This window comes from Chaetodon trifascialis, chromosome 20, assembly GCF_039877785.1.
Source record: "Chaetodon trifascialis isolate fChaTrf1 chromosome 20, fChaTrf1.hap1, whole genome shotgun sequence".
NCBI classification, from domain to species: domain Eukaryota; kingdom Metazoa; phylum Chordata; class Actinopteri; order Chaetodontiformes; family Chaetodontidae; genus Chaetodon; species Chaetodon trifascialis.
The window spans coordinates 10,919,392-10,946,891 of record NC_092075.1 but is presented as its reverse complement, the minus strand read 5'-3'; the positions used below and the strand labels follow the sequence as shown (position 1 = coordinate 10,946,891).

Sequence of the window (27,500 nt, the reverse complement as noted above, 5' to 3'; positions counted from 1 at the left end):
TACAAAATCATGTTTGCACACACAGCTCAGTATTTAAAATGAATTTAATATCTCAAAGGTTGACTTAATTTTTCCTAGAGGCTTTACATGTACATTATGTACAGACTGAACATTTACAGTGACGTACTAAAATCTTAAATGGAAATATGGTTGATTATTAAAAAAAAATAAGAATTAAATGTAAACCATCCACTGAACCATATCAAGTGCTATTTAAAAGTTACACAAAAACCTTTGAAGACTTTATTTCTAAAAAAGTTTAGCTTTCGAGAAAAAAACGGAAACCTAGGAAACCATTAAACTGTCGGGTCTGAACGTTTTTAGGCAACTTCTGATAGAAACATTTGCAATTTTTATACAACTTTAAACACTATGATGATGAATAAATGCGCCACAACAACACAAAATGCTACTGACTGATGCCGTAGGTCGCAATGTGCTTTATCTTTAGATGTTTAACCTCAAAAGACAGAAAAAATTAAACTTTTAAGAAATAATTTCAAAGAAAACAACCAGTGTTAATGAACGTCTGTGGAATCTCTAAGACGAAAGAACAAACAAAGTCCATTTTCATGTATACATTTGCACAAATCTTTCAGGATCAGTGTGTTTGCAGCTTCATTAGGCTATATGACATGTACACATAGAGCTTATGGTCATATCTCATACATAACACTGTATATTGTGTATTTGATCTCATTTGAGGCTCGTGTCTGGAGATGGACGTGGATTGACTGGACTGATTTACTGATACTGGCTTATTATATATTAAATAAAACAGAATGCATCTCTATGCTACGCTCACATATCTGGGGGTCATGAAATAGAAATAGATAGCTTTTGTCTTTTTTCATTTTTCATTCCACGCTCCACCTGAGTTACACTTGTTGCTTCGATCATGTGGGAGAAAGATTTATGCAAATGTAACATCCCATTCCTGGACGTCGCCGATTCTTTGTTTCTTGCACGATTCAGCACTGAGGCTTATTATTTGTAATCATATGGAGTTCAGCTGAAGACAGTCAGATGTTATACTGTGTAACGGTTATTAATCTACTGACTGCGGTGTAAACATGTTTCTTTGCTGCATGCAGAGCTGAAACGCTTCCTTCCACAAAGCGCCGAAAATACTTAGGAGTGATGAAGACCGGCAAAGACGCTGGTACGCGGCTTCACGAGAAGCTGTTAGTAGAATTAGCAGAACATTTTTAGTGTTGAAAAAATATGCTTTATACACTGTACACTGTATAGTGTATGTGTGAATACATCCATGTATTCATATTTACTGTATCAGTGCAAATAACTTTAAGCTTTTCCTCTACATATCTCATCCAAAGGGACGTGGTATCATATGGAAAACAAAATGGAACTCTCTTCATATTAAGGTGCACATATGCCTCATCACCTAGCTGCTTATTAACATGCATATTAGTTGTATGTTGGCTCTTTATTACTCATAGTAAAGCACTGCTTAATGCCTTCTTCTGGGGGGATTACGGTTAGGCTATTAGGACTAATTAATGTACAACAACTTCCTTACTTACTAACAATAAGAAGTAATTAGGAGATTATTGAGGGAAAACTCTGTTAATGCCCTTGTAGATGTCGGATATGGTCATGCAGAACAAGGCATTAATAAGTGCTTTATAATAACTGATAAAGAGCCAACATGCTCCTAATTTGCATGCTAATAAGCAACTAGTTAATGGTGAATATGTGAACATTAATATAACGTGTTACCACAAAATGCACAGTACCTCTCATCAGAAAAAGGGCACTGACACATATATAATAAAATATAAAAAACACCCTCACAAACACAAGCCACCATCCTACAGTTTGGCAACAAATCATTAGACTTTTGCCTCTCAACAACACAGAACTTAACAGTAATTGATTATCAGTTTCAATGGTATGATACCGTACAGTGGTGCAATCAATACTGCACATAAATGTATGAAACACTTTCTGATACAAAAATATTACTCTATAATGCAATAAACTTTGCATTGGAACAAAAAATAGTCTATAAACACCAAGATAATCATGATACAGTACACAAACGATCAATATAAAGAAATAAATAACTTATAAAGAGGTGCAAACAACAACAAAAACATTTTTGCAATATTGCCTTCACGGGATAAGATTTCCATTTTTACATTCTGGCTGAGCAGCACAGCTTCCCTTAACATCCGCTTCACGGACACAGCCGCCATGAAACGCAGCGCCGTCCCCCTCGAGCACGCGGTCGTCTGCTGCCTCCATGTGGACAGTAGTTTTACCACTTGTGAAAGTCACACAGTCTTTTCCATATTCCTCTTCCTAACTGATCTTTTGCAGCAGTTTCTCTTCTATCAGTTCAAACTGCACGCTGACGGACATCTCTGCGATGAATTGGTCGCATCCCTCCTTGGTCACCTGTTTGCAGTATCGCAGGTCGATGTGACATATGCTTCCACAGCGCTTGAAATAGGTCAGCGACTGGTCCGTGACCCTGTTACAGACTGCAGGGAGAAATGAGGTTAGAAGAAAAAGAACAAATGACGTGTAACAGGTCACCTGCACTGACATAAGCAATGACACACATGGATTAATTAACCCCTTAGGATATTCTAGGACGTGGAATCCAAAAGGCCTCATTACGGCAAGCAGTGTTTTCAGGATAAATGTGTAGACTCTGACAGAAAGCCAAACTGCATTTGCCTCTCAGCTGTTTTTCCATAACGGCCCATTGATCCACTGCTTCTAGCGTATAATGGTATTCCAGAGAGACGAGTGTAAGATGAAGATAAGATTACATTTGTGCACTTTGCAAGAAACGGCATGAAATTCTATAAAAATTGATTCCACAATTCCTATATCATTTCATGCCTCTGATAGAACAAGAAACAGCACCACAATCTGCAGCCGCTCTCAAACAGTTTACATAAAAACAGCATTAGAGCGCCCGTGTGTTTGTTGTATAAGACTACATTAGTTTAACCAAGCTGTGCCCCATAAACGAGTGTACTTTCCCCACATACAAATGGAGGTGTTTTAGCTTTATAGTATGTTTTTATAGTGACTTCCGGGCAAACTTTGGCTTCAGGGTCAGTTTAGAAATCATTTCCCACTGCCAGCTTTTGACAAAGGCTAAACTGTACTGCATTGCACATCTGTGAACTAAAACCAGTCACTGTCTGTAAGGTAGGACATCAATGTCAAACTAAGCATGTATTTTTAAGAATGTTCTGCAGCAGTACATATTAATTGCGGTTAATGAGGATAAACATGCAAAAACACCAGTATGGTCCTTTAACTTCACTTCAGATTTTATTTACATTGTGTATAAATTAGGATAAAATATAATCCACCTTGGACAGATCTAATAATTCAATGCGTCTGATAAATTCAAAATTGAACCATTAGGGGGAGCCAGTCAAATGCAGGCAGACTTACAGCCAACAAAGACAGGCTCCTACCTGACAAGTTGATGTCAGTGAGCGAGTCTCTGGTGGTCGTCCCGGCAGCCGTCAGGATGTTGACGGACTGGTCGGTGACGTGGTTGCAGTAGCTGAGGTCCAGCTTGGACAACGAGGGCATGTAACGAATGATGAGGCGCAGAGACGTGTCGGTGATGTCCAAGCCCGCCAGACGCAGGTCCTCCACATTACGCAGCTTGCTCCTGTTGTCTAGCTGACCTATAAAGGGGGAAGAAGATTAACAGAGGCATGGGGGAAGAATCGGAGAATGTGTATCACAAGTATGTCTGAACATATGAACTGGCCTCATGGGAGAGGCGCTGTTTTCTGTTTATTTCACTATATTTGAAATGAAAGGTGAAATCAACAAATCCCATGAAAAGAAATGCTGAGTATCCAGAGCTTATTTCTCAGTGTATTTCTCCACTGTTGAAAAACACATTAATGAGCCACACTGCTGCACTGTTCACATGTTCCCTCATTATGACAGACATGGGCACTGTAGTTTATTTTGAGTTAATCCCACATACACCGTCCTGCTGCTGAAAATAATCACTTGAGGACTAATTGTGTATTAATCCGTGGCTGAAAATAACCCCAAACAAATACACTACTGACTCCTGGTTGAGTAACTTTTGCTCAAAACTGTTTTAGGAAATTCTTCAGCCATTTTTAAACATGAAACTATGAATCTGAAAGCCATTAAAGATTTATCTCTTCAGTGGGAACCTTTGTGTTTGGGACTGCATTGACAGTTTTGGTCTTTTCATGGGACTTGTCAACAATTAGAAAAAAAGAGAGCCTTTCTTTAAGTTTATGTGCTCGTCAGCTGATAAGTTGGCAGCTCAGAGTCGATATATAACCACTGTGGACCAATCCAGTCGCTTTAAATGCGTTTAGATTTGACAGCAGTTAAGGTGAAAAGCCACAAAGCAAAGCACTCCTCTCACTAATTTCCTTTTACTGCACGGTCATGCTCAGTCATTCAGCCACTTAAACCTCAAGCTGTTTAGATAGAGTGTGTGTGTGTGTGTGTGTGTGTGTGTGTGTGTGTGTGTCAGGGTGGTACCTGGCCTGTTATCTGTAGGAGGCGACAGAAGGTCCCGCATCTGGGCATCTTTCAGTCCCTCGACCCACTGAACATCCAGAGTTCGCAGCAGAGGACAGCTGGAGGTGCAAAGAGCAGAGACCGCCACCCAGGAGCACCCTGACAACAGCAGCACGCGCAGACCTGCAGCGGACGGCAAGAACATCCAGAAACCTCCTGTTTTAAATGAAGCTTCAAAACGCCGATCTTCTGTGTGGCCCACAAGCATCGACACGGCAAGCTAAATATACTGCAGACTCGCATTCTGTCTGTTGACGAGATGTGCCCTATTTTTCAGCTTTTCCATCTCCAGAGTTTTAGTTAATCTGAGGTTACAAAATAAACCAACACAGAGTAATTTTATCTAATTAGCTGAGCGATCCAGCAAAGACATTTATAAGTAACAAAGAAAGTAAAACATCTCAATGCAGGAGCCTCTGGAGATACAATTATCCAGATGGAGGAGCCATATGGGAACATATAGAAATTCAAACCTATTAAAAACTGCACGTTACATAAACACACTTTCTATCAATACCTGAAAGAGTCATCTAGTGCATGCACGTTAGCAGTCTTCATCTGGGCAAATACAAGACATTTATTCAGTTTGGAGAACTTACATTTATTTTACATAATATGGTTAAATGTATGGGTAAATTATAAATAATCCACCAAGAAGTAAACTGGAATTCTCCTTTTAATAAGACTCCATTTATATTTCTCATAACAGCTCATCCTGTCAATCAAAGTTATTGGAATCATGTAGTGAGCGCTCATTTCCCTCCAAAAAATGTACTTTATCTCATTTATTGGCCTTCATAAAAAAAAAACACAGTGCAGCCTTTAGCTGGGTGAATGCATCTACCTGGCAGTCTGTTGATGAGCCAGCTGAGCTGTTTCTTGGAGATGTTGGTCCAGCTGAGGTCCAGCGCTGCTGGCTGTCTCCGGATGATGCCGCTCAGCATGAGAGGTGTGATGGACTTGCAGCGGTTCAGATTGATGTGCTTCCAAAGCCTCTTGTCGCAGCACCTGGTGAGACACACGGCAGATATTTGCAGAGGGCCGCTGAGCGTCGAAGGGTGTGTGAAGACGTGGTTTTCATCTCGTACTCACCATCTGTTCCAGGTCCTGCACACACGCATGCAGACACAAAGATCTCTGTGAGTCAGGTGACTGAAAACCGTCATCCACATCTCTCGGCGCATCACGTGCGCTTCGCCGTCGTTCAGCGGCAGTCGGTCGGGCGGGGGGCTGATGGGAGGGGGCCGGATCACGTGGCGTTCCATTTGGATGCATTTTGGCGGCGACCGGCAGGGGAGTGGACGGGGGCATATTGATGTGATTTGCGTGCCTCTGTTCCAGCTGAGGGGCGAGAAACCACGCGGCGTTTCGTTCACCTCCCGCCCCCTGTGTCGCAGCCAGTCACCCAGGTCGCTGCTGCCATTATTAAGAGGCCACCTCGGCTTTTGGTCATCCACGTCGTTCTCGGGCTCTGATTTTACAGGCCTGTGGTTTTGATTGGCCAGGCTGTCCTCCGTTTTCAGTGGCCGTCTGTTTTGATTGGCCAGACCTTCCTCCATCTTAAGGGTCCTGCGGCTCTGATTAGTGGTTGAGTCCTCTGTTTTTAGTGGTTTACGGTTCTGATTGGCCACGGAGTCCTCATTCTTCAGTGGTCGTCGGTTGTGATTGGCTGGGCCGTCCTCCGTCTTCACTGACGCGTGGTTCTGGTTGGACAGGCAGTCCTCTGTCTTGGGAATCTCCTGGTTGAACTCTTTGCTGAGCTCTTTGTTGGGCAGGCGTCGGCGCTGATGGCGAGCCTTTAGCAGAGCAGAGCTCCTCTCCTGAGCGTCTCCTGATTCGCTGCTTGGTCCGGCTCTGGGAGAGTTGGAGGATGACTGGTCACTTTCTCTGGCTGCGGATGTTCTCAGCAGTGGACTTAACAGAACTTTGGCTTTGTCCTCTGCACTACTGTCTCTCTCCTTTTTCACCATCTCCTCTTCCTCTCCCTCCTCATCTTCTTCTTGGTCCTCGTCATCATACTCACTCTTCTCCTTTACATGAATCCTGTCCAAGGACAATCCATCTTCTTCATGATCATCCTGGTCGTCTTCTTCATCACCGTGATCGTTCTCTGTCTTGATTTGGCCTAACAGCTTCGGAGCCAAGGGATCCTCCGGTTTTGAAAGCTTCTTCTAAGAAAGAATAGAAGGAATATAATTATCTCTCTATCTGTATCTATACTTATCTATTAGGTTTTTGTTCAGTTCAGTGGGCTCCAAATGGATTGATGAAACGATGACATTAAAATTCAATTTAAGTCTTGACTCAAAGGTAGAGAAACTCATCTACGGTGCATTTGCAAGATGATCGAAAAGGTATTGAATGGCTACTAAATTTTGAGAAATGAATCTTTTATTTTGACCAGTTTCTTCTGCTTAATGCAGCCAAAACTGGAACACCAGCTTAATGCCAAATAAACGGCCAAGAATGTGATTCATTTTAACAGCTTTACAATTAAGGCAAATAAAAATGTTAAAAATCTCAGCATTAGATTTGATTCAATCTTCAATGAACTTCTGTAGCTGTATCCATTTTCTTCAGTATAGCTGTTAAATAACGAGGCCTCACCTTCTTTTTCACAAGGACAGGTTCATCATTGGTGTCAAAGAGTTTCCTCTTTTTCCTTAGTGGGTTGTCCTCAAGCCTCGGTCGGGGCGTACCATCGAGAGATAACAGGGGCGGACGTTTCTTTGGAGGCTCTTCCTCTTTCCTCTTCGGGCATTCTTCCCGCTCTGCCTTCCTCTTCACAGCAGATGTTGCGGTCAGAGCGGTAACAGTTGCTGTAGTGATCATTGGCGGGTCAGGCTCCTCTTTCAGGTCCCGGTTTAAGCGTGGTTCTTTCAGTAGCGAGCCCGGGAGGTTTGATGCGTACTTAAATCCTGGACCCCTTTTTTGCTTTGAGGCCAAAAGGTTAGAAAAAAAGAGCCCACAACTTTATTTCTCTAGTCCTGAGATTCTGAGACACAGTCAGCTGTTAAATCATTTCACGATTCAGACACATTCAAACTGAAGTCCATACTTACTTTCCCTGTCTTTCCAGCGTGGTTGCACTTTGGACACTCCCAGCAGTTTGGCAGCTCGTCATTGACCACTCCGTTTGAATCTTTCACCTGAACAGAAGGAGTGCACAGAGGGACAGCGTTACGAAGGCTTCCACGCCTGTTTCAGATGGTTCAGGCTCAGATGTGACACATTTCACACACATTTAAGGGTCAGTCAAAAAAAAGGAGACACGTTTGCAGAGGTTGATGCATTCTCAGTTTGGATTTATAAGAGCCATGAGAACGGTTGTAGTGCCGTTTGCAGTGTCATGTGAACTTTTACTTCATCTCTTTTTTGTTTACCATGAACATGTTTATTGCGTCACACTCCACATTTTGAGTAACAGTAACAGCTTTTCTCAGATGAAGTTGGCCAAAGTGAATATTCTGTAATCTAAATGATCTTTTCTGTTCTGAGCTCACTGATCTCATATCCAGCCTCTGAACTGTGCTCCTGAGCTCTCCTGCACTTGTAGAGTGTGTCTGGAGGTTCAGTCCAAGAGCTGCATAATGAGCTGCTGTCTTAGTAAATCAGATTTGGAAAACACACAGATTGAAGCTGTAAACTCAATGAAAACTGCGTGCATTTGCACAATGCCAATCTCTTAGTAAATCCGGCCCAGAGACTATTAAACAGCTCAATCATTCCAACAACATGGTTTATGGTGACACCATTCAATACGCATTGATACGGAGTAATTTACCTTAAGGCAGTTCGGGTGGACAATCTCATTGCAGATGGAGCACTCCATGAGCATAAGGTTAAACTTCTCTTCCTCATCCTCCACCGTGTCCTCTTTCCCTGCCTCTCCACAGATGAGACACACCGCTGTGTGCGGCAGGACAGGCTGGAGCAAAGAAACACAGAGAGACGTGAGGGTAAGGCTGCGTTTCAAATCAATATCCTCTTCAATTCCTCTCGGCCACAACTGTGATTGACGGACTAGCAAACCCACGGCTCATTCATAATGCCTCCACTCGTTTAAGGTTCAGTTACAACGCTGCACTCAAGTGTGTTAGCCGTCTGCGTTGTTTTGTGCTCATGCTACCTGTGGATTAAACAGTATGTTGACCCTACTGTTGCTGAAATGTGAAGCAAAACAGATTTTTCAAGGATTCAGAACATTTCCCTGCTCGCTGGCTTGTTATCGCCTACTCAAATGACTCAACTAAGAAACCTGAAAACAAAAAACTCCAAGCTGAGTGATGTAATTCTGATGATGGCTCCTGCGAGTGAGGAGCCTTAATTCGCTTAATTCTAGTCCCGTATCTGAGATCAATGTGAGAGGCAGTTCATAGAGTAGAATGAGATATGTTTTGTTGGTGTTGTTTGCTTTAATTGCTTAAATCACTGCTGCCCTTTCAAAATCACTGAAATTGTTGTATTTCATAGTATGCTGCCATCACCATCATTTATATTGAATTTGTTATCTGATTTGCATTTGATCATACTCACTGAATCCAATACGTGATGAACCTAACAACTTCCAATTTGTTGGTTGATTGCTGTCAGTTAGCAAATAAGTTGCATTACCAACAACAAATGGACTAATGTGGCACAGTAGACCGTGATTACTGTGGCATGTATTTAGCTCTGAGTACCGCTCTGAAGCTGCATTACAGAAAGCGAACATCAAGAGTGGGTTAAGCATACTGGCATACCTAAAAACTGGGACATAGTTGCTAAACAGCTTAAGACCATAAGTGTGGGGTACTGGGACAGATGTCAAGTCTCTCTCATTGTCTTGTTTAGAGTGGCTAATCAGTCAAACTGAGTCGTTCTCACTGTCTACACAGCACACGTTGCAGAAAGATTCAAACTCACTCCTTGACTACATGTCTCTGTCCGTGGTGCTGAAACACTCAAACAGTCGCTCTCTCCTCTGTGACAGCTGCTGCAGCCATTACTATGAGCCACAACCATCAAGCAATCATGAAAGGAATGGTTGGAGATTTTCAGAAATATTTTTAGAAAACTGACAGCAGTGTAATGTCTGTACACTAATTATAAATGTAGAGCCAGAAAGCAGCTGAGCACAAATATTGGAAGCAGAGGGAAACAGCTAGCATGGCGTAGAAAAAAACTAAATGCGAAATCAACACAGGGAAACATGCTGGAAGCATTTCTTGGCCAAGTGTAGTGACTTCCTTTAGTCTTTGTTGGTTGCCTGGCAACTTCATGGTGATGACAAAACACCAGGAAATCACCTGGAAATCATTTCAAGACATGACATGTTAATGAGTGAACTTTAGAGGCGCTGATAGGCAGATTTTTTTTACCTTTAAACACAGCCATGCTAGCTGTTTCCTTCAGCTAATCGCCTGCTGGCACTAGCATCGTATTCAGCACACAGACATGAAAATGGTTTTGCGTTGCTCTAATTTAACTCTGTAAAAAAGCAAATAAGAGCATTTCCCAAAAACTATTCCTTTAACACCACGTGCGTATCAGAAGACTGGGAACATTATGAAGAATGAACTGACTGCGATGCACTGCCTCATGATGCACGACTGCTTCATGCGGCCCGGCCCGCCAAACTTCTTCATGTCTTTGCAGAAGTGGCACTCTCCACACTCCGTCCGCAGGCATGCCTCACACTTCCGACAGCGCGTCCTTCTCCTCCTGGCACCAGATGTTCCCCGACTGGCGGACAGCTTGACTGCTGATGCAGGAGAAGCTGCCATCTTAGGTTTCGGCCGGTTGGGAGGCCGGGGCTAAAAGGATGAAGAAGATACAGTGTCAAGTACCTCAAATGAGATTTGATATTTGATTTGGTATAATAATATGAAAAGTCTTTCATTAGTTTGTTGATAAAGGATATATGTGTTTTTTTTATGTGCTTTGTATGTAGCATAACATTTAGCAATGTTATGCTACATACAAAGCTACTTATAATAAAACAGTTGAATATGGCAAATGTAATATTATGTAGTATTGTTAAGTCTGTGAAGCAAATTTGTAGTAAATGTTGAGTCAAAGGCAGCAAGCTTACATTATTAGACAGATGCTTTAGAATCATTATCTCACTATCATCAATGTGACAACTGTGATTTTTTACCAAAATGTCTGATTTCAGTACAAAGAAGGCTCAATCTAATGTTCTGAATTACGTTGCATTTCATTTAAAAATGGTGCTATGGCTCAATAATGAGCACTTCCCAATCATGTTAGATAATAAGAAAACACTCTAAATATTCTCTCATACTCAGCAGGGGTCAGTGTTATGGAGGATGGAGGTGGAGCTGCCTGGTCCTTTCTATGCTCTTTGTAACTCTGGGTCAATAGTACCAAACACAGACACATGCTAAAAGGACAGCAGCACCTGCATACTTATGCATACACATATAATACACATCCACCAACACAAATCTGATCAAAACACGTTGTGTATAAACACACATTTTTCATGGCTGTTAAAGCACAGCATCCAGGAGAATACAAACACATCAAGAATGTCCCTGGAGGCATCCTCCAAATTTAGCACTTCACTTGCTCTCATGCTTCTACTTCAAAGAGAAACTGCACTTATGGCTACATTTCACACATGGATCACTAGAACCCATTATTCTGTGTTCGGGGGCAGGCAGACTGATTTATAACAGTCCACATTAAATGTGCTCTATTTAATAGGACTGGGTAATGGAGATGAGATGCCTTTGATCCCCATCATTATTGTTTTTGATTTATATATTCTGCTCCTTCTCAGGCTCAGAGCCCAACCGCAACAATGTACTTTCAACATGAAAACCACATGTCAGAATAGTGCCAAGCGTGCCGCGTGAAAAAAAAATATGTGGCAATGCCCGAGAAGAAACACACAAGAACAAGGAATGCAAAAGACTGCAGCTCTTGGAAATGAAGATCGGATTTCTTTAGTTACATCGGCAGTGCAGATTTTTCCTAGCGTCAGCATAGCAACAGCCACGTCCCATTCCCTAACAGAACAGTCTATGACACACAGACTTGTAACCAATAAGAACTGTAATGAGACTCTCGAACAGAAAATGAAAGCAGGCTCAATCTTAGGCATATCAAAATAATGTATTCAAACAAACGCAATGAAATAGACTGACATAGGCAGTCAGATGTGTGGCTACCAGACAGGATTAGAGTGAGATATCGGGGAGGGGGGGCTGGACCATTCTGGGGGTATTCATGGGGATTACAGACAGGAGGTCTGCTCCAGAGGAACACTGAAATGAGACCAAATATCCCAGAAAAAGACACAGTGCTGGGATCTGTAACCCAGCTTTTGCCAGTTCCTACATGTGACAACAGGTCAGTTCAGATCAATCTGCTAATGTCATATCACATTAAATAACATGCGGCCAGAGCCCGCAGTGCCTTCATTACGGTCTGATTACACCTGTACTTTAAACTGCAAGCATAGAAGGTAAATGAAAAGATAGCTCCCAAAGCTGTCCATATTGTCCCCTAAATCCGCTCTAAACCTCCCTCTGTCTGCTCAGTGAGTGATCTCTAAAGCAGATCTCCCTCTGATGCTCAGAATTAAATGACAGGAGAGGTTGACAACAACACCGCCGAAGAAATCAGCTGCCTCTCAGTCTTAGTAGCTGCTCTATGCCCCAAGCACAAGTGGGTTTTTTTTTTTTTTTTGGTTTTGTTTTGTTTTTTTGCAACAATATCTAAGATATCTTGATCAGAAAATATGTCCAGCTTTTAGCAGGAGTGGCTGTTGCGCGCGCACACACACACACACACACACACACACACACACACACACACACACACACACACACACACACACACACACACCTCTTTGCAGCACACGCAACATGCATGTGTGCTCTTTGTACAAGTCACCGACAAGTAATTTCTTCAAAGCTCATTCAGGTGGGAGCGTTATAAGAAGCAGACTTCATTGACACTGCTGAGGAGCCTCTTGAGCTACTGTGGAGACCAGTGGAAATCAATTACTGTGGATATACTTCACATCGCCTTGAACACACACTGAAGACAGCGCATAACGAGCACAGGCTGCAGAAACAACAGCATATATTGTTTCATCAAAATCAAACAGCTGGTTGCCACAGCAATACACACAACACGGTGGTGTCTACACAGACATAAACCCATTTATATGCAGTTATTGACTAAAATTCAGGATTTCTGTTTTCTGTCTGTCTTGTCGAGGAATATATGGAAGCACTGACTTGGCTCCTGGAGGGCTAAGTTTTCGAGATGGCGCGCTGTAAAGCTAAACATCTGTGATCGCTCGAGCACACAATATATGTGCTGTTCGCCCCAGATTTTACATGGCAAACAGGAAGTGGAACAAGTGTTACACACCAGCTCTAATAAAATCTCTGGAGTGTATCGCTGCTCAGAAGGTGAGTGCTGAACAGCATCAAAGAAAACTCCTTCCAGAGTTTGCACGGCATGCTTTGGAGAATCTACTGTACAAGCAGGCATTCTGGAAGCTAAATTAAGTTCATGCTCAACTGTTTGGCTCGGAAATATTTGACTTTTCGGCTACAATACCTAAAACCTTGCAAGTTAGTTTGCCTGCCGTGGACATACTGCATGTCCTTGAACAAATGTTGCATATTAACCTTGATACTGGCAGATTTCTCTGATGTTGAAATAGCTGAATTGGGACACCAAGAACAGTACACAACTGGAAGAACCAGAAGTAAACATGTCTTCTGATATTCCTCTAAAGAGCAAAAGAGGCTCAGTCGACTCCATATGCAGCCACAGAATTAATGTAAGGAGCTGTGGCTCGGAGCTAATTGAAAGAAATATTTAAATGAACAGAACACATTTCTTGCTGTGTAAGCAAGTCTCATCTCCGATCTCGCAGCCACTTCCACTCAACAATATTAAATACTCTTTCATAATGACTGCTTTCTCGTTAACGAATGCTGGCACAAGAGCGTTTTCTGTGTGACTGTCACTCATATTCTAAAATGCATATCTGACGCTTTTACAATCAAAACATGTCAGATTCATCTCCTGCATCTTCGTGAATTCCCATTCCTCCGCATCTCTGCTTTGAAACAACCAATAGCAGCCCTGAGGCTCTGAGCTTTATAAACACAGCCTTCTCCAATAGCTGGTTTTACCTGACGAAAACACACAAGCATGCACACAGATTCACGCACGCAAACAGCAATCCTAGAAATAAAAAAAAGGGAAAAAAAAAGAAAAGAAAGGGCAGAAATCAAAGACTAAGCACAAGGTATGCTGAATCTGAATTGGATTTCTCTCAAGGTAGCTCCATTTCCTCGCTGCCCTGTGATGCTGCACACTGCTCTGTCTGATACAAGCATTCCTCTGGTGGCCTCACTATGCCCGCCTGCAGGGGTTTGGTGCGCTAACCTGCTCAGAGTCTGAGTCGTAGTCCTCATCATCAGCGCTCAGCGACATGGCCATGGCTGGTTTTTCACACACCGTCCAGCTCACGGCAAACTGACATGGCTGCAGTCTCCTCCTCCTTCTACTCCTGCTACCACTGTCTGGCCTACAGCCCTCCCCTCCTACTCCAAAGCTCCACAATACCACAAGCAGATGTAAGAAACACAGACAAGCCTGCCTCATTAATATGGATTGACCCCCTGAAGAGGAGGATGGGTGTTGGGAGGCACTTGGCCAATGGGAGGCGGCTGCGCATCAAAATATGTACTGGGGGGAGTCTGCCTCTATCCAATGAGGAGAGAATATGCAGAAACTGTGCTGTCATATTCATGATGTGTGTCACAGGGAGAGGAGAGCAGGCTCCACACAGCCAATAGAGCCAGATGGCATCTCATTACAAAAGGCAAACACAAAGAGGCCCCACAACCAGCAGCTGGCCTTTTGGAGGGACGGGTGGGGGTGATCCACAGGGTCCATGAAGCCAACAGAAAACACTTCCATACATTCATATACAACACATCCCATCCTCCCACCTCCTGTTGACGCTTCTCCGCCTGTTACACACGTCAGACATTTAGACACCATGATATATTTAATTCTCCTTATTTTTATATTGCAATGCAATGCAAGTAAAAGAGCATCTGAAAATGAACACTGTATATTTGTGCATCACTCCATTAACATGTATATTGATCCTTTCATAAGGATCAAATAATTTAGGGATATTAGGTGAAATGGGAGAGGTAATTATATGTCTTTTTACATGTAGCCAATGAATGTAAAAGCCTTGATTTTCACCCTCTAATGGCCTCCTGCTCAGCTCAAGACATGATGAAATCAAATGATAAATGACAGCCATAGACATGACACACACTCCCACAGACACGAAAGGCATTTTCTTAAAATATCACAATTTCCCATGGACTTTGTCTGAGGAGGTATTTTGTATGGTATACTGATGCATAACAGGTACATGCATGAGCAGAACTTCAGTATTAAGTGTCAACACCGACTGAAAAAAATGACTGAACACCTCCTTTTTAAATTCTGAGAAAACGTGCAATCTGTAAACACAGTGACTGGACATTTCTGCACATATTCGGACCAGTTTGTATAAACTTTGATACCAATCTGAGCCCTGGATAAGCCTGAAGTGTAACAACAGACATGTAAGCGGTGAGACTGTGAGGTGTGAAATCCAGTCTGAAAAATGATTCATATAGTGTCTGCTCATAGTAAACAGTGTTTTATGTCATCTACAGCGTGAGGAAATGAGTGTTTTAATGACAGCAAAATATAGTGTGTGGAATGTGTGTACAGAGGGAAGCAAAAATAAGTTTAAAAAAAAATTACTTCATTAGGCAATACTGCAGCTTGTTAAGTTAAAATTATGTAAATAAGTACATCTACTGCTCTGGGGAAGGAGTGCAGTGAGTGTTTGGAGCAGGAGATGAGAGGGCAAGAGGAGACTGAGAAAAATGTAAGAGTAAGAAGAGAAAAAGCTCCTCCCTTGAAAGGTAAATGAGGAATCATGTGAAGCATGGAAGTGTTCAGCGACCAGTGAGAAATAATCTGGGTCCATGACACTTCAAATACAAAATGCCCTTTCTCTGCTAATAACACAGCTCTGAACCTAATGTCATTAAAATACTGGTGTTCAGCTGTCAGTCATTTGTGGCTTGTTGCTGTATCATCACCACTCACTTACTGTCATAAAAATAAACTGCGCTCTTTTACTGGATGACAAGTGCCATCGTCTCAATATACAACCATGATTCCAAAAAAGTCTTACAAAGTGTTCCTGAGCCCATGTAGTAATGTCCTTTATAAAATCATGTGTTCACAAAATGGTGAATCCTCGCTTTTGAGCAGCTGAGCCTTTCATGGATGCCCCTTTTATACCCAATCATGATACTATCACCTGTTACCAATGAACCTGTTTACCTGTGGGATGTTCCAAACAAGTGTTTTGGGAGCATTCCACAAATTTCCCAGTCTTTAGTTGCTGGAATCAAATTCAGAAAAAGCATATATTTACAAAAATCAATGAAGTTAAACATTAAATATATCAATTGGGTGTTTGTCAAAAAAGACAAGCAAACTATCTCTCTCTTTTTATTTAAGTTTTATACAGTGTCCCAACTTTTTTTGGAATAAGGATTGTACATCCATAAAAGTAAAAATACTTAAAATGGCTCCATTTATGTTGTGGACTTGCACAGCAAAGTCAAGCGACAGATGGATCAAAGTTTGTTCACTTGTGCTCACTTTCTGTAATTCCGCTGCTTTTTCTGTTGTATTAAGTGATCAACTCAGAATCAAGTGCACATCAACTTAATTTACAAGCACCAAACAAAGATAAAGAACAATGTTTGTTTGCAAAAGCAGGGAGAGGGTCTCGCACTGCAGCTGAAGTACTCTTACCTTCATAGTTTTCTTCGGCCAGTAAACCACAGGAACTCCACTGATGGCTAATCTGGGGTCGTCATCGGCATGTTCTTTCAAGACGAGCTGGACAACCGAAGGAAATGAAAGTGAAAGAGAACTCTGTGATTTCGACTGAATGGTGCATATTGTGTATGCGCACTCGTGACTGTCTCGTCTTTTTGTGTCTTACCTTCATGTCTTCCAGCAGGGCCTGCGGGTTCTCTATTCCCTCTGGAACACATTTCTTATTTTCAGGGAGCGACTCCAGCTTCTCCACCAGAGTCCTGAGTCCGCTCAGCTCAAACTCCGTCAGATGCGTCCATTTACTCTGAGACTCTGAGGCTGGAGAGTCAGACGGGGTTTGGGGGAAATCTAGAGAGGTGGATCCGGGATTACAGCTGTCCTCCGAGTCAACAGACAAAACGGCTTTGAGGTGCTGGCCCCTCCGGTTGTCTGGAGAGCAGGGGCCATCCTGGGCGAGTCGCTCTGATTTTTCACCCTGGTCGTCCCTGACCTGAGTCTCACATGAGTCCTCGTTCATGTCCTGGCTCCTTGAGTCAGAGGAGGGGCTCTCTGTGTTTGCCTTTGTCTCATTGTCTGTAGAGACAAAATGAGAAAAATTACTAATCCTATCTGCCCATGTAGATTTTTCCTTTGTAATGGAAGAGTGTAACAATAAAAACATATCATCAAGCATGGCACTGAAACAGCATGCATGACATGTTTGCAAACAAAGCAGGTTATCTATATGCCACCTTTTGGTGTATGTAGCTGGATTAAAATACTATACTGTAAATGGGCAAAGACAACCGCAGGGTGCGCCCACCAACCCTTCAAATCTAATCTGGAGGACTTCACAAGTGGAATACAGCAATGTTCACAATGTCCACAAACAGAATTAGACTATGCCAGTCTTAGGAATAAGTAGGAGTGTGTAGAGCAGAGGCTGCAGGAATGCACGAGGACAGACGAAGAGCAGAAAAGATTAATGCATTTAATAAGAGATTTAATAGCTTTAGAGAGAGCTCATTACAAGTGCAGTTCAAGATGTGCCACAACATCCAGGGACACACAAGAGATCTTACAAAACAGCTGCATTTCTTAATTACACTTACCCGTTACAACGGGCTCTTTGCGGATTGACAGGTATGAGCGTTTGGTCAGGCAGTGCAGGTACCTCTCCAGGACATACCAGCATATCTCATAGTAAAAAGGGAAACGGAACTTGGAGTGAACCTGCAAACGGGGACAAAATTAGCATCAGTGTAAGCTTGAAAAACACCTGATATTTACATGCATCAGTTCTCTTTATTGGAGAGTTAACACAGCTTGAGTTCTGTGGCTATACACGTAACCAGAGTTCTGTCTGTGTTTGTATCGCTGACAGCACCGGCAGTGTGAAGAGATACAACACATCCCATCCTCCCACCTCCTGTTGACGCTTCTCCGCCTGTTACACACGTCAGACATTTAGACACCATGATATATTTAATTCTCCTTATTTTTATATTGCAATGCAATGCAAGTAAAAGAGCAGTGTGAAGAGATGACAAGGCTGGGAGATTATTACGCCGAGCAACATGTTGTGCTCTATCGCTCCAGACACTGTGCTCCCATGCACACAAACAAACACGCAGGCTTCTGCAGGAACAGGCTGCACTCTCGACAGGCAGGCTTAACTTCCTCAAGATGGGATTCTTCTTCTTCTTTTGGAATAACGCTGCTTCAAAAACAGCCACGAAGAAGCGAATGTAGAACACAAATACAACGGTAAACATGATCCACGAAAATCCCGCTAGAATGAATAGGTCATATTTTTGCGAGAAGTGAACATATGAGAATTTTTAATATGGGCTTTAGTGTACCTCAAAGTAGCGATGTCTTAAAGGAGAAGGAAAGCTAATCAAATCCAGAGTCTACATATAAAGGGATATTGACTTTGTCAGTGTGAAGGTGGTGTTTTCTTTCCTTCTCAAGCTGCAAACATCTTTCAACACACAAATACGCACTGCTCCTGATTTTACAATTACATCTATTCCCATTTCTGTCACATTATATTATATTACCGTTTGACTATTTCCCCTAACTTACATCCTCCTCCACCACATCTCTCATTGTCCTGTCTCCTGCAGATGATAGAGATTTCAATGAATCCCAGAGAGAGTTTACTGTATAGTGCTGCAGGTCAGAGGTCAGCCACACATTGGGAAATGCTCCTACCTTAGTCCTGTTCTCTATCTCATGGATAGTAAGCTGCATAGGAATGTTAAAGCTGTGCAGAATGTTCCCTCCAAACACCAGCGTGTCCTCGGGAGTGTAGACAGCGTGGATCCACCCTTAATCACAAAAGAAATAAAGAGATAAGGGAACATAAAGAGGACTCACGCAAACTCACAGAACTGAATGTACTGCATAATAGTCAGATGAAGCTTAGCATTACTGTTCATTGAAGTAGCAGCTAATCTTTTCCTGCTGGTTACTTTAACACAACCATGCCAACACACCAGATGGGATGAAGAAGGTGTATCCTTGCTTAAGCTCCACTCTCTGGCATCCATCAGCTCGGTCTCCCAGAAAGATATCACTCTGCTTGCCTGACAGAACCCAGTCCTCATAAAGGGCAAGGTTATGAGGGGTTGGAGGCACGAGCCAAAACACCTGAGGAGAAGCACAGACTTTTTATTTAGAGGTTGTGCTGTACGGTCGAAGCAAGGGTACGTGAATTATCAACTCTGAAACTGTTGTGATATAAAAGATGAGGATAAACTTACTTTCCGTCCCTTGAATACGTGATACCACACTGAAGTTCCCCCGAAGTCGATGTGGAAGTCTGTGTAGCAGCCCTTCACACTCATGAGACAGTACCTACAGCAGACAGGATAATTCCAAATAATTCAAATAATCATGCTTTGTACATAGTGAGGATGCTCAAGTGCAACACAATGGCATCTGTAGAAAAACATAAAAAGGAAAAACACAACTCAACCAGATGAGAACGCAGCAGTAAGCTCAGTTGTGTTTTCCTGAAAACAACAGCTACCACTAGACAATATCACTCGACATCACTCAGAAGAGCACTACAGCACAGAAAATTGCTCACAATAGGACATCTCTCCTCTGGAAATTAATTGAGGAGTGATTAGCACCCCCAGACATAAATGATTCAGTAATTTAGTTAGATGGGAGCAGCTCTATTTATCTGAAAATATGGAACCAAGCAGGGAAAAAAAACACACTACCAATGAAAGCAATAAATGGCATCATGTTGTGTCCCCCACAGTACGATGATGTGACAGTTCCCTGAAACAAATGCAGAGCAGGTGAGCCAACTGTGCAAAATCTACCAGGGTTACCTGTTTGGAACATTATATATTTGTTTATTTTCCATAATCATTTGGAAAGTACTGAAAAAAATGCCAACCATGGGTTTTCAGTCTAATGTACTTAAATTAATAAACAGAACTCAACAGAAACACAAAAGGCAGAAAGTGGGGTCAGCAGGCAACTGAGGTTGAAAGGAAAGCCACAATTGGTTTTGACTCTTATGGTATGTACAAATGCTGACAGCTGATTGGCTGAGGGGTGTCTGTGCAGTCAGGCTACAGCTGTTATGAAACCATCCTCCACCGTGGAAAACTCTGCTGCCTAGCAACAATCAAGTGCACTTACAGGAGATGGATAACACCGATGGTATGCAGCGCTCTGCAATGACTGAGCCATACACAAGACATTCAGATGGGAGGAGAAATTGTATTAACTGCCAAGGAAGCAGCAATTTTCTCCAAATGTTTTCCATTTCTTGCGCTAGACTTTTTTTTTTTAACTCATACACTGATATACAGCTCAAGAGAGATTTCTTATGAAAGCAGTTCAGTGAAGTCATACCTTTGCACCTTCGGGTACTTCATCTCTGAGATTACATTAGTGGCTTCTGTTTGGCTGTGTTTCAGATCAGGAGGCCACATGTTGTCCACCCAGTCCACTTGGTCCACCTGTGACCAAAACTGCTCATTTAGCCACCAGTCACAGTGTTGTTCCTCATACTTTCTTTCCATATGGTGGCAGATTTGTGACCTTCAAGAGTCATAACATCATACAGAGAGTGTTGTGTGATATTACCACTGTGGGCCGCTTGATGAGGTTCTCCAGCTTAGTGTGGCTGAACTCTAAGCTGATGACATTGAAGAGTTTGTCCCGCTCTGCCTCTGGTGTCTCATAATAACGGACAAACTGAGCCATGCTCATTTCAGTGCCTTTCTGAGTGCTCACGTCCATAACATCCACAGACCGACGACTGCCTGCAAGTCACAGCCGGGACAAAAGTTGAAGTTATACCCATGAGCGCTTCCGCTGTCATTAACAGTTAACACAATCTGTCAGTAAGCTGGTCTAAAAACAATCTTGCATGCTGATGTGAGAGAAGACGTGTATTGTTGGCATTTGACAGCAGCTCACAGTTAATGCCATTAATGCACCATCTTCCCCACTAGATGGAGCAGCTGCACCCCAATCACTGTTTCTTTCACAATCACTTGAATGACACCATTGTATTTTAAATGCAACACACAACGCAACTGTAAAATTGTTTGAACTGATTGCTTTGACATAACAATAATAGATTAAAAAAAGTGCTGACTAACAGATGGAACCATATTTAGCTACCCCATTGTATGAGAAACTACTCATGGACACACACGTACTATAATCATCCATCACACATAAACACATTAAATGACAGGCAGACAAATAGATGAACCAAACACAATAATATCATTGTAAGAGTAAGATACATTATTTATCTCATTTTGAACATACTGTGATTACTATTTTTTACCTCTTTGTAAATTATGTCCATCTGCCTTATTATTTTAGGCAATACTTGACAGTTTTGGTCCTTCTTCTGCTGCTGGGTCTAATATTTTACAAAAACTTCTTTCTTTTTTTTCATTTCTAAACTTTATTCCACAAGAGTGGTTCTTGACAATTTCTGACAAAACTGGGCCTTTTCAAGCTGATAGTAGACTTGGCTGAACTCACTATCCGAACCACACCACAGAATCCATCATAGCTGAGAGTTTGTTTCTCTGCAGTGTTGCTCGAATCGGTGTGGCACATTATTTACAATTTCCCAAAAGCTAAAATTCATTGACTTTCCAAGTTTTTACTTTTTATACCAGCTCTTATTCTCTGAATTAGCAGCTGGTATACTTTCCCTCGCTCTGGATGCACATATGCTTTTGGTTTTATTTGTGTGCATGTGTGTGCGTGTGTGTAGCATTGTACTTACCAACTAAGCCTTTAATTTCACTAATTGTAAATTCTGGATCAGGCATTCTGTGTAAATTACAGACAGGGGGATTTACTCAGTTAATCTATTACATGTGATGCCAAATGGTTAAAAACATGAATATGCAACAAATACAAAGTGGGGTCAATCATCACCATTAACACCGTGAAAAACACAGAAATGGCTTCTGACCTAATGCCCAGTCCATCCTTCTCTTTAAAAATGAGTGGGATCCTGAGAGCCTCCCTTTGCACATATTCATAAGAGAAGTCTGCAAAACAGTTGACAAAAGCTTTTACGGGAAAACACATTTACTGTGGTGCAGGCATGCATCTTGCAATCCAAAACAAATCCAAATATATAATACTAAAACAGCATCAGTAGGATGTGCTGTGTGTTACTTTACCTTTTCCCTCCAGTAAGTGGACAAACTGTGCGCTGTAACTGTCACTGACAAGCTTTTCCTCCACACTGAAGCCTCTGATGTTTGCAATTTCTTCAACATCAGACAGATCCTCGTTTTCGTCGTACATCCTCCGGCAGATGGAGCGCTGCCATTGAAGACGACATGATTTACATGACAAAACTGCAACATGCGAGGAAAGCAAACTCTTTCTGTCATAACGGCCCCTCTCCCTCCGCAGACAGCCCGTGTGGCTGATGAGAAGTGATTCGACATTTGTTTCAGTCCTAACTTTACAACTGTAGTGAGGTCATATTCAGTTTCGACGGTACGTTATTTAAGTAGCGTATTTTTTTCTTAAATGTGACGTCAAGAACAATAACCGTTAAATCGTCTTGTCCTGGGTTAAGGCAGCTGTTGTAACGTTACTCCATTACGATAAATGGAAAATGTTCGCAGGAATTCACTGATCTAAGTTAGGTGCACGTTTATTTTGCTTTCACTACTGTACGCTCGCTGAACTATACCAAATATAGGAGAAGTTATGAAATCCACAAAGCGAGATTTATCGTTTTTCCTCGTGGCGTCTGACTCGAACAGCTTAAGTGACTTGACAAATATCCCAACGTTTACAGCTGCGAGCGTTAGCTTAGCTAACTAATTAGCTCGCTGCCAATCTCGCTTCATAAGCTAACGTTAACACGGCAGATGGCAACGTTACACACCAGCCTGCGTCCGGATTCAGCACACGTTTCCACGGCCTGAGCCATCGTCTCTTCTGAATGTTCTCCAGTCATTCAGTTTCGGAAAAGCATCTTCATGCGTGGCGAAGTTAAGACAACACTTAGCACGCTTTTCAGGTTCAAAACAAGGGAACCATGTTTTTGTGTATTACGTCACCGCCAGGAACCAAAACATTGTTGGGCAACGTCACGGCATGTTAGTTCACTGCTTTCCAGCTGCTTTTACAAAGAGGACGCATTATTCCCATCGGATCAATCACTGTTGTTTGTGGTCAGAAGGATATAAAAAAACGCTATTTCCAAACCATTATTAGCGAATGGTTCAGCCCACCGCGTTAAAGAAAAACGCGCAATAAAACATTTTGTCCAAATCAAAAAAGCAGCTATTTATCCACTTTCATTCATTCTAGTAATAATTCTCTTTCTGTACGCTGGACGTGACGTGAGTCATGTGGACTGGTGTGATAGAGCGTTCAAACCTTGAAGTTGGCAAAAAATCTACATTTTCTGACACTTACTACGCACTGAACATGGTAGTTCACATGACTGTTACCTCCGGGCTCATTAATAAGCACGAAAGTAAGCAAACGCAACCGACAGTGAGCGGATGTTCCCTTCAGGGCGCGCAGGCTTCTGGGTAATGTAAGGTGCAGGCAGCTTAACACGCTGGAGAGCGGCGGTGAAAAAATAGCTTCCGCAGTTCCGTCAGCTGGCGAGGCTAAATGTTTTGTAAGTGTACACTACAGGCTGTGGCTGGCATGTTGAAGGCTCGTTTCTGTCGTGTTCCGTTAGAGTAACGAGGTAACTGCGTTTGCGCCGCTCCGCCAGTGCAACATGAGTCTGAACGAGCATTCACTGCAAGCTCTGTCCTGGAGGAAGCTCTACCTGAGCCGAGCGAAGCTGAAGGCTTCCAGCCGGACATCAGCGCTGCTTTCTGGATTCGCTATGGTAACGTTGTGTTCAAGTCATCCACTTTCTCTGATCTCGCTAGTTTCATTTTAATTGACTTTCTTTCTAATCCCGTTTTGCAGGTGGCTATGGTGGAAGTGCAGCTGGACAATAGCTATCCGTACCCACCGGCTCTGCTCATTGCCTTCAGTGCCTGCACCACTGTACTTGTGGCTGTTCACCTGTTTGCTCTGATGGTCAGTACCTGCATTTTGCCCAACATAGAGGCTGTCAGCAATGTCCACAACCTCAACTCTGTGAAGGAGTCTCCACATGAGCGAATGCACCGGCACATTGAACTGGCGTGGGCTTTTTCTACAGTCATTGGTACTCTGCTCTTCCTAGCTGAGGTAGTTCTACTCTGCTGGGTCAAATTCTTGCCTGTAAAGCCCAACAAGTCCAGCAATAATACAGTTTCATCTGGCGTGGCTGCTGCTATTACATCCACCTCTATTATGGTCCCCTTTGGTTTAGTCTTCATAGTGTTTGCTGTGCATTTCTACCGCTCCTTGGTCAGTCACAAGACTGACAGACAGTTTCAGGAGCTGGAGGAGCTTTCCAATCTCACCCGGCTACAGAATGAGCTGGACAACAGAGGGGAGTCTTCCATCTTGCAGTCTCCAAGCTCACATTTCCCATGAATAAGGTGGTGGAACTTTGACTCCTTGGGATTTCTCCAAACCAGAAGCTCCATTATTGGCTTCTTTTTTTTACAGGAATGATGTCTCACTTCTGTGTTGTGAAATTTTACTTTTGTGAAATGAGTTTGTATTTTTTAGTAAACATGTCTGATCAACTATGAACTCACAAATCTGCCACAATGCATGTAACTTGAAATTGGAAAGTCTTAACTGTGCTGGTAGCTTGTCTCTTACATTATGGCACAGACATGTGAACAAAAACTTGGAATCCTGTCTTAGGCCTGCTGCATTGAGTTAGCCATTTGTCAGTGAGCACTGTTAATATATATTACATTGTTATGTTTTGTAAACCACAAGTATTTAACCCTCCTTTATTCACTGTGTACATGATTTTGTGTAATGTTCACCATTTGCAATTGTAAAGCCTGGTGTTCGCATAGACTGACTCAACAGCTGCCTGACTACAGTATTAGAAAATATTTTCTGGCATCTGTAGCACAGGCGGTGGTGTTAAAATAAAGTGGCATTCAAAATTTCCATAATTTCAAAGATAATTTGGGTCTACTATTTCAAAACATTGCTGTAATATTAGCTTGGGAACTTTTTTGCAATTGCTGATACAAGTTAAGCAAGCAACTCCTTGATGGTGGATTCTGACTGATTACACATACTGCATAAGCACACTGTGACCTCTATGGAGTACTTGCTAGTATGAGATACTCGTGTTCCTCTGTGCTTCATTTTGTAAAGCCTGAGCACTTGTCTTAAGTATCCTGATATTAGCATGTTGCTTACATAATTCAATTTCAGAATATGCATGAGTGCTTTTCTACCAAACTGATGTTTATTCAAACATTATTTAACTTGAGTTTTATTCTCAGCAATGCAGAGAAACTGACCTGTCTGGCAGTGTGTATTAGAGGAGGTAGAAGTACAAATGTCGTTGGAGGTGCATGCAGAAGTGAAAGTTACGGTAGCTGGGTGTCGATAGGTGATGATCTTGTCATATGTAGGTGCAGATATCCCATAATTAGAGGTTGGGGTGGTCATGAAAGGAGATCCTTTTCTTTCAGGCTTGTGGGAGCTAGTATTTTTCTGAATGATAAGTTAAATTGTTAATGGTTGCACCATGAAAAACACAGCATCAGAGGTTTCCACAGACAGCAACAACTGACGTGGGTGTAAATACTCAAAGCAAAACTCAACGCGCTGAATGCCTTTAGTGGAATGGAAACTTGCTGTCGATCCTCTTGTTTTTCTTCAACACTTTTCAAGGTAGGCTGACTGGGCTTCCCTTAAAACCAACTGCATATCTACAAGGTGTACCTTGAAAAAAGATACATGCATATTATAATCCACAATACTCCACTGGAAAATTACTTTGTTGTGCATGATTGTTTGATTGTGACAGACCGCTTCTAAACTCAGATATGTGGCTGTAGAAGGATCCACATTCAAAATGTTGTACCTCTGGAATTGGATGCTGGGTTGGTGTTGGTGCTTCATCCCTCCCAAAATCAGACAGGGTCCCGCACTTAGCGACTCCATCCACCCAAAAGCCCTCATAAAGCCGGCCTTTGTCAGAATAGTAGAACTTTCCATTACCGTTTTTCTTGCCATCTCGCCAGGTGCCTTCATACCAGTTTCCATTAGCTTGGAAACAAGGTGTAAAGTCAAATGTTAAAATTTAGCATCTTACCCCACTAAACTATGATCTACTTTAGATTTTTTTTTTTTTCTTTTTAATTTCACTCACCAAATCGAATGATGCCCTGTCCATGATTCTCATCCTTCATCCACTCTCCCTCATAGATATCTCCATTGTCATAGTACATCCTTCCCCAGCCACTCCGTTGGTCCTCACTCCACTCTCCCTCATAAACTGCTGAGCTATTGTAGAAGTACGTCCCATAGCCCTGAAGAAAATTACTCAAAATTTAGTAGAGTGCACATACATGTGTTATAGAGTGCAGGTACTTAACAGCATATCAAATACATACATGCTTCTTTCCATCTTTCCATCCACCACAGTACTTCCTTGCATACTTCTTTGTCTCTGGGACGAGCACACTGTAGGCACCATATCCATCACGTTTTCCAAATTTCCAGTCTCCAATATAAATGGCACCAGACTTCTTCCAAACCTGAGTTCCCTTCCCTTGAAAAATAATAAGCAAACCTTTTAGTTATAATGTAGCTCAAGTGTGTTGCCTATCACAGCAAGGCCTTCACAAATTTCTCACCAGTTTAGTGGAGGCTCACACTGAACAGTATCTCACCATGTTTCTTGTTGTCCTGCCACTCCCCGGTGTATTCATTTCCACTGACCGAGAAAACTGTGCACCGCAGCCCACATTTCTGTGACTTAATATCCAACAATGTTGAGGATGGCTGATTTTTTGGAGATGTTTTAATATATGGCATGGCTGTGGATAGCTTAATGAAAACCCTATAACATAAATAACAAGTTATATGAATCTCTTTGAAGCTGTGCAGGTTTCCCCTATATTCACAATCCCATTTCAGAAGGAGAAAAACTCAGATGCATAGACACTGTTTTCTACCAGGGCAGACGGAATGTCTGAAAAATGAGAAGTTCCAGTAAATTCCAAATATTTTGGACAAAAACATCTCATATCCTGTTTTTCATGTGCAAATATCATTAGAGCATGTCTTTAAATACGGTGCAAACTAACACACATGAAGTCACAATGAGCTTAAAGTTATATTTGCTTAAATTAGCCACGTTAACCATCTAATGCTACTCATTCCATGGTAGCCAGTTAACATTACTATAGTCATTTAAGACCGGCCAAAGTAGGATGCCAAACACATTCAAAGCAAAATACTTGTACCTTAGCGATGTGTCCAAGCAGATCACTTAAACTCAATCCGCTTGTAAACTCAGGCCATGTAGCTGCCGAATAAATGAATACGTTAAGACAGCTAGCTAGCAGTATAAACTTCACTGTCTAGTTGGCTTGCGTGCACAGCCAAGAGAAAGCTGTGTATTCGTGGTA

At 42.2% G+C, this 27,500-nt stretch overlaps 3 protein-coding genes across 7 annotated transcripts; 1 reads left to right on the top strand and 2 right to left on the bottom strand.

The window, feature by feature from the left end:
* Positions 1–28: 28 nt before the first annotated feature.
* Positions 29–23,139, bottom strand: kdm2bb (lysine (K)-specific demethylase 2Bb). Of its 5 annotated transcripts, none has more exons than XM_070989779.1 (21): positions 22,874–23,139; positions 22,152–22,296; positions 21,938–22,016; positions 21,746–21,792; positions 20,578–20,756; positions 20,344–20,450; positions 19,230–19,323; positions 18,963–19,116; positions 18,679–18,794; positions 17,574–17,694; positions 16,649–17,055; positions 16,456–16,542; positions 10,137–10,367; positions 8,357–8,500; positions 7,635–7,721; positions 7,180–7,515; positions 5,665–6,743; positions 5,417–5,580; positions 4,534–4,695; positions 3,465–3,683; positions 29–2,507 (listed from the first exon to the last, which is right to left on the bottom strand). In XM_070989779.1, exons 1-21 carry the CDS (start codon positions 22,943–22,945, stop codon positions 2,326–2,328), a joined length of 4,212 nt encoding a protein of 1,403 aa, XP_070845880.1. In that variant the 5' UTR covers positions 22,946–23,139; the 3' UTR covers positions 29–2,325. The 5 variants fall into 5 exon arrangements, with proteins under 5 accessions (XP_070845880.1, XP_070845881.1, XP_070845882.1 ...); XM_070989780.1 differs by having other exon boundaries at positions 5,665–6,740; XM_070989781.1 differs by having other exon boundaries at positions 7,180–7,506.
* Positions 23,132–25,017, top strand: orai1b (ORAI calcium release-activated calcium modulator 1b). The gene is made up of 2 exons (XM_070989788.1): positions 23,132–23,839; positions 23,923–25,017. Exons 1-2 carry the CDS (start codon positions 23,726–23,728, stop codon positions 24,478–24,480), a joined length of 672 nt encoding a protein of 223 aa, XP_070845889.1. The 5' UTR covers positions 23,132–23,725; the 3' UTR covers positions 24,481–25,017.
* Positions 25,018–25,695: 678 nt separating this feature from the next.
* morn3 (MORN repeat containing 3) lies at positions 25,696–27,477 on the bottom strand. The gene is made up of 6 exons (XM_070989787.1): positions 27,336–27,477; positions 26,760–26,929; positions 26,481–26,638; positions 26,237–26,396; positions 25,949–26,133; positions 25,696–25,806 (listed from the first exon to the last, which is right to left on the bottom strand). Exons 2-6 carry the CDS (start codon positions 26,902–26,904, stop codon positions 25,741–25,743), a joined length of 714 nt encoding a protein of 237 aa, XP_070845888.1. The 5' UTR covers positions 26,905–26,929; positions 27,336–27,477; the 3' UTR covers positions 25,696–25,740.
* Between the last annotated feature and the right edge of the window lie 23 nt (positions 27,478–27,500).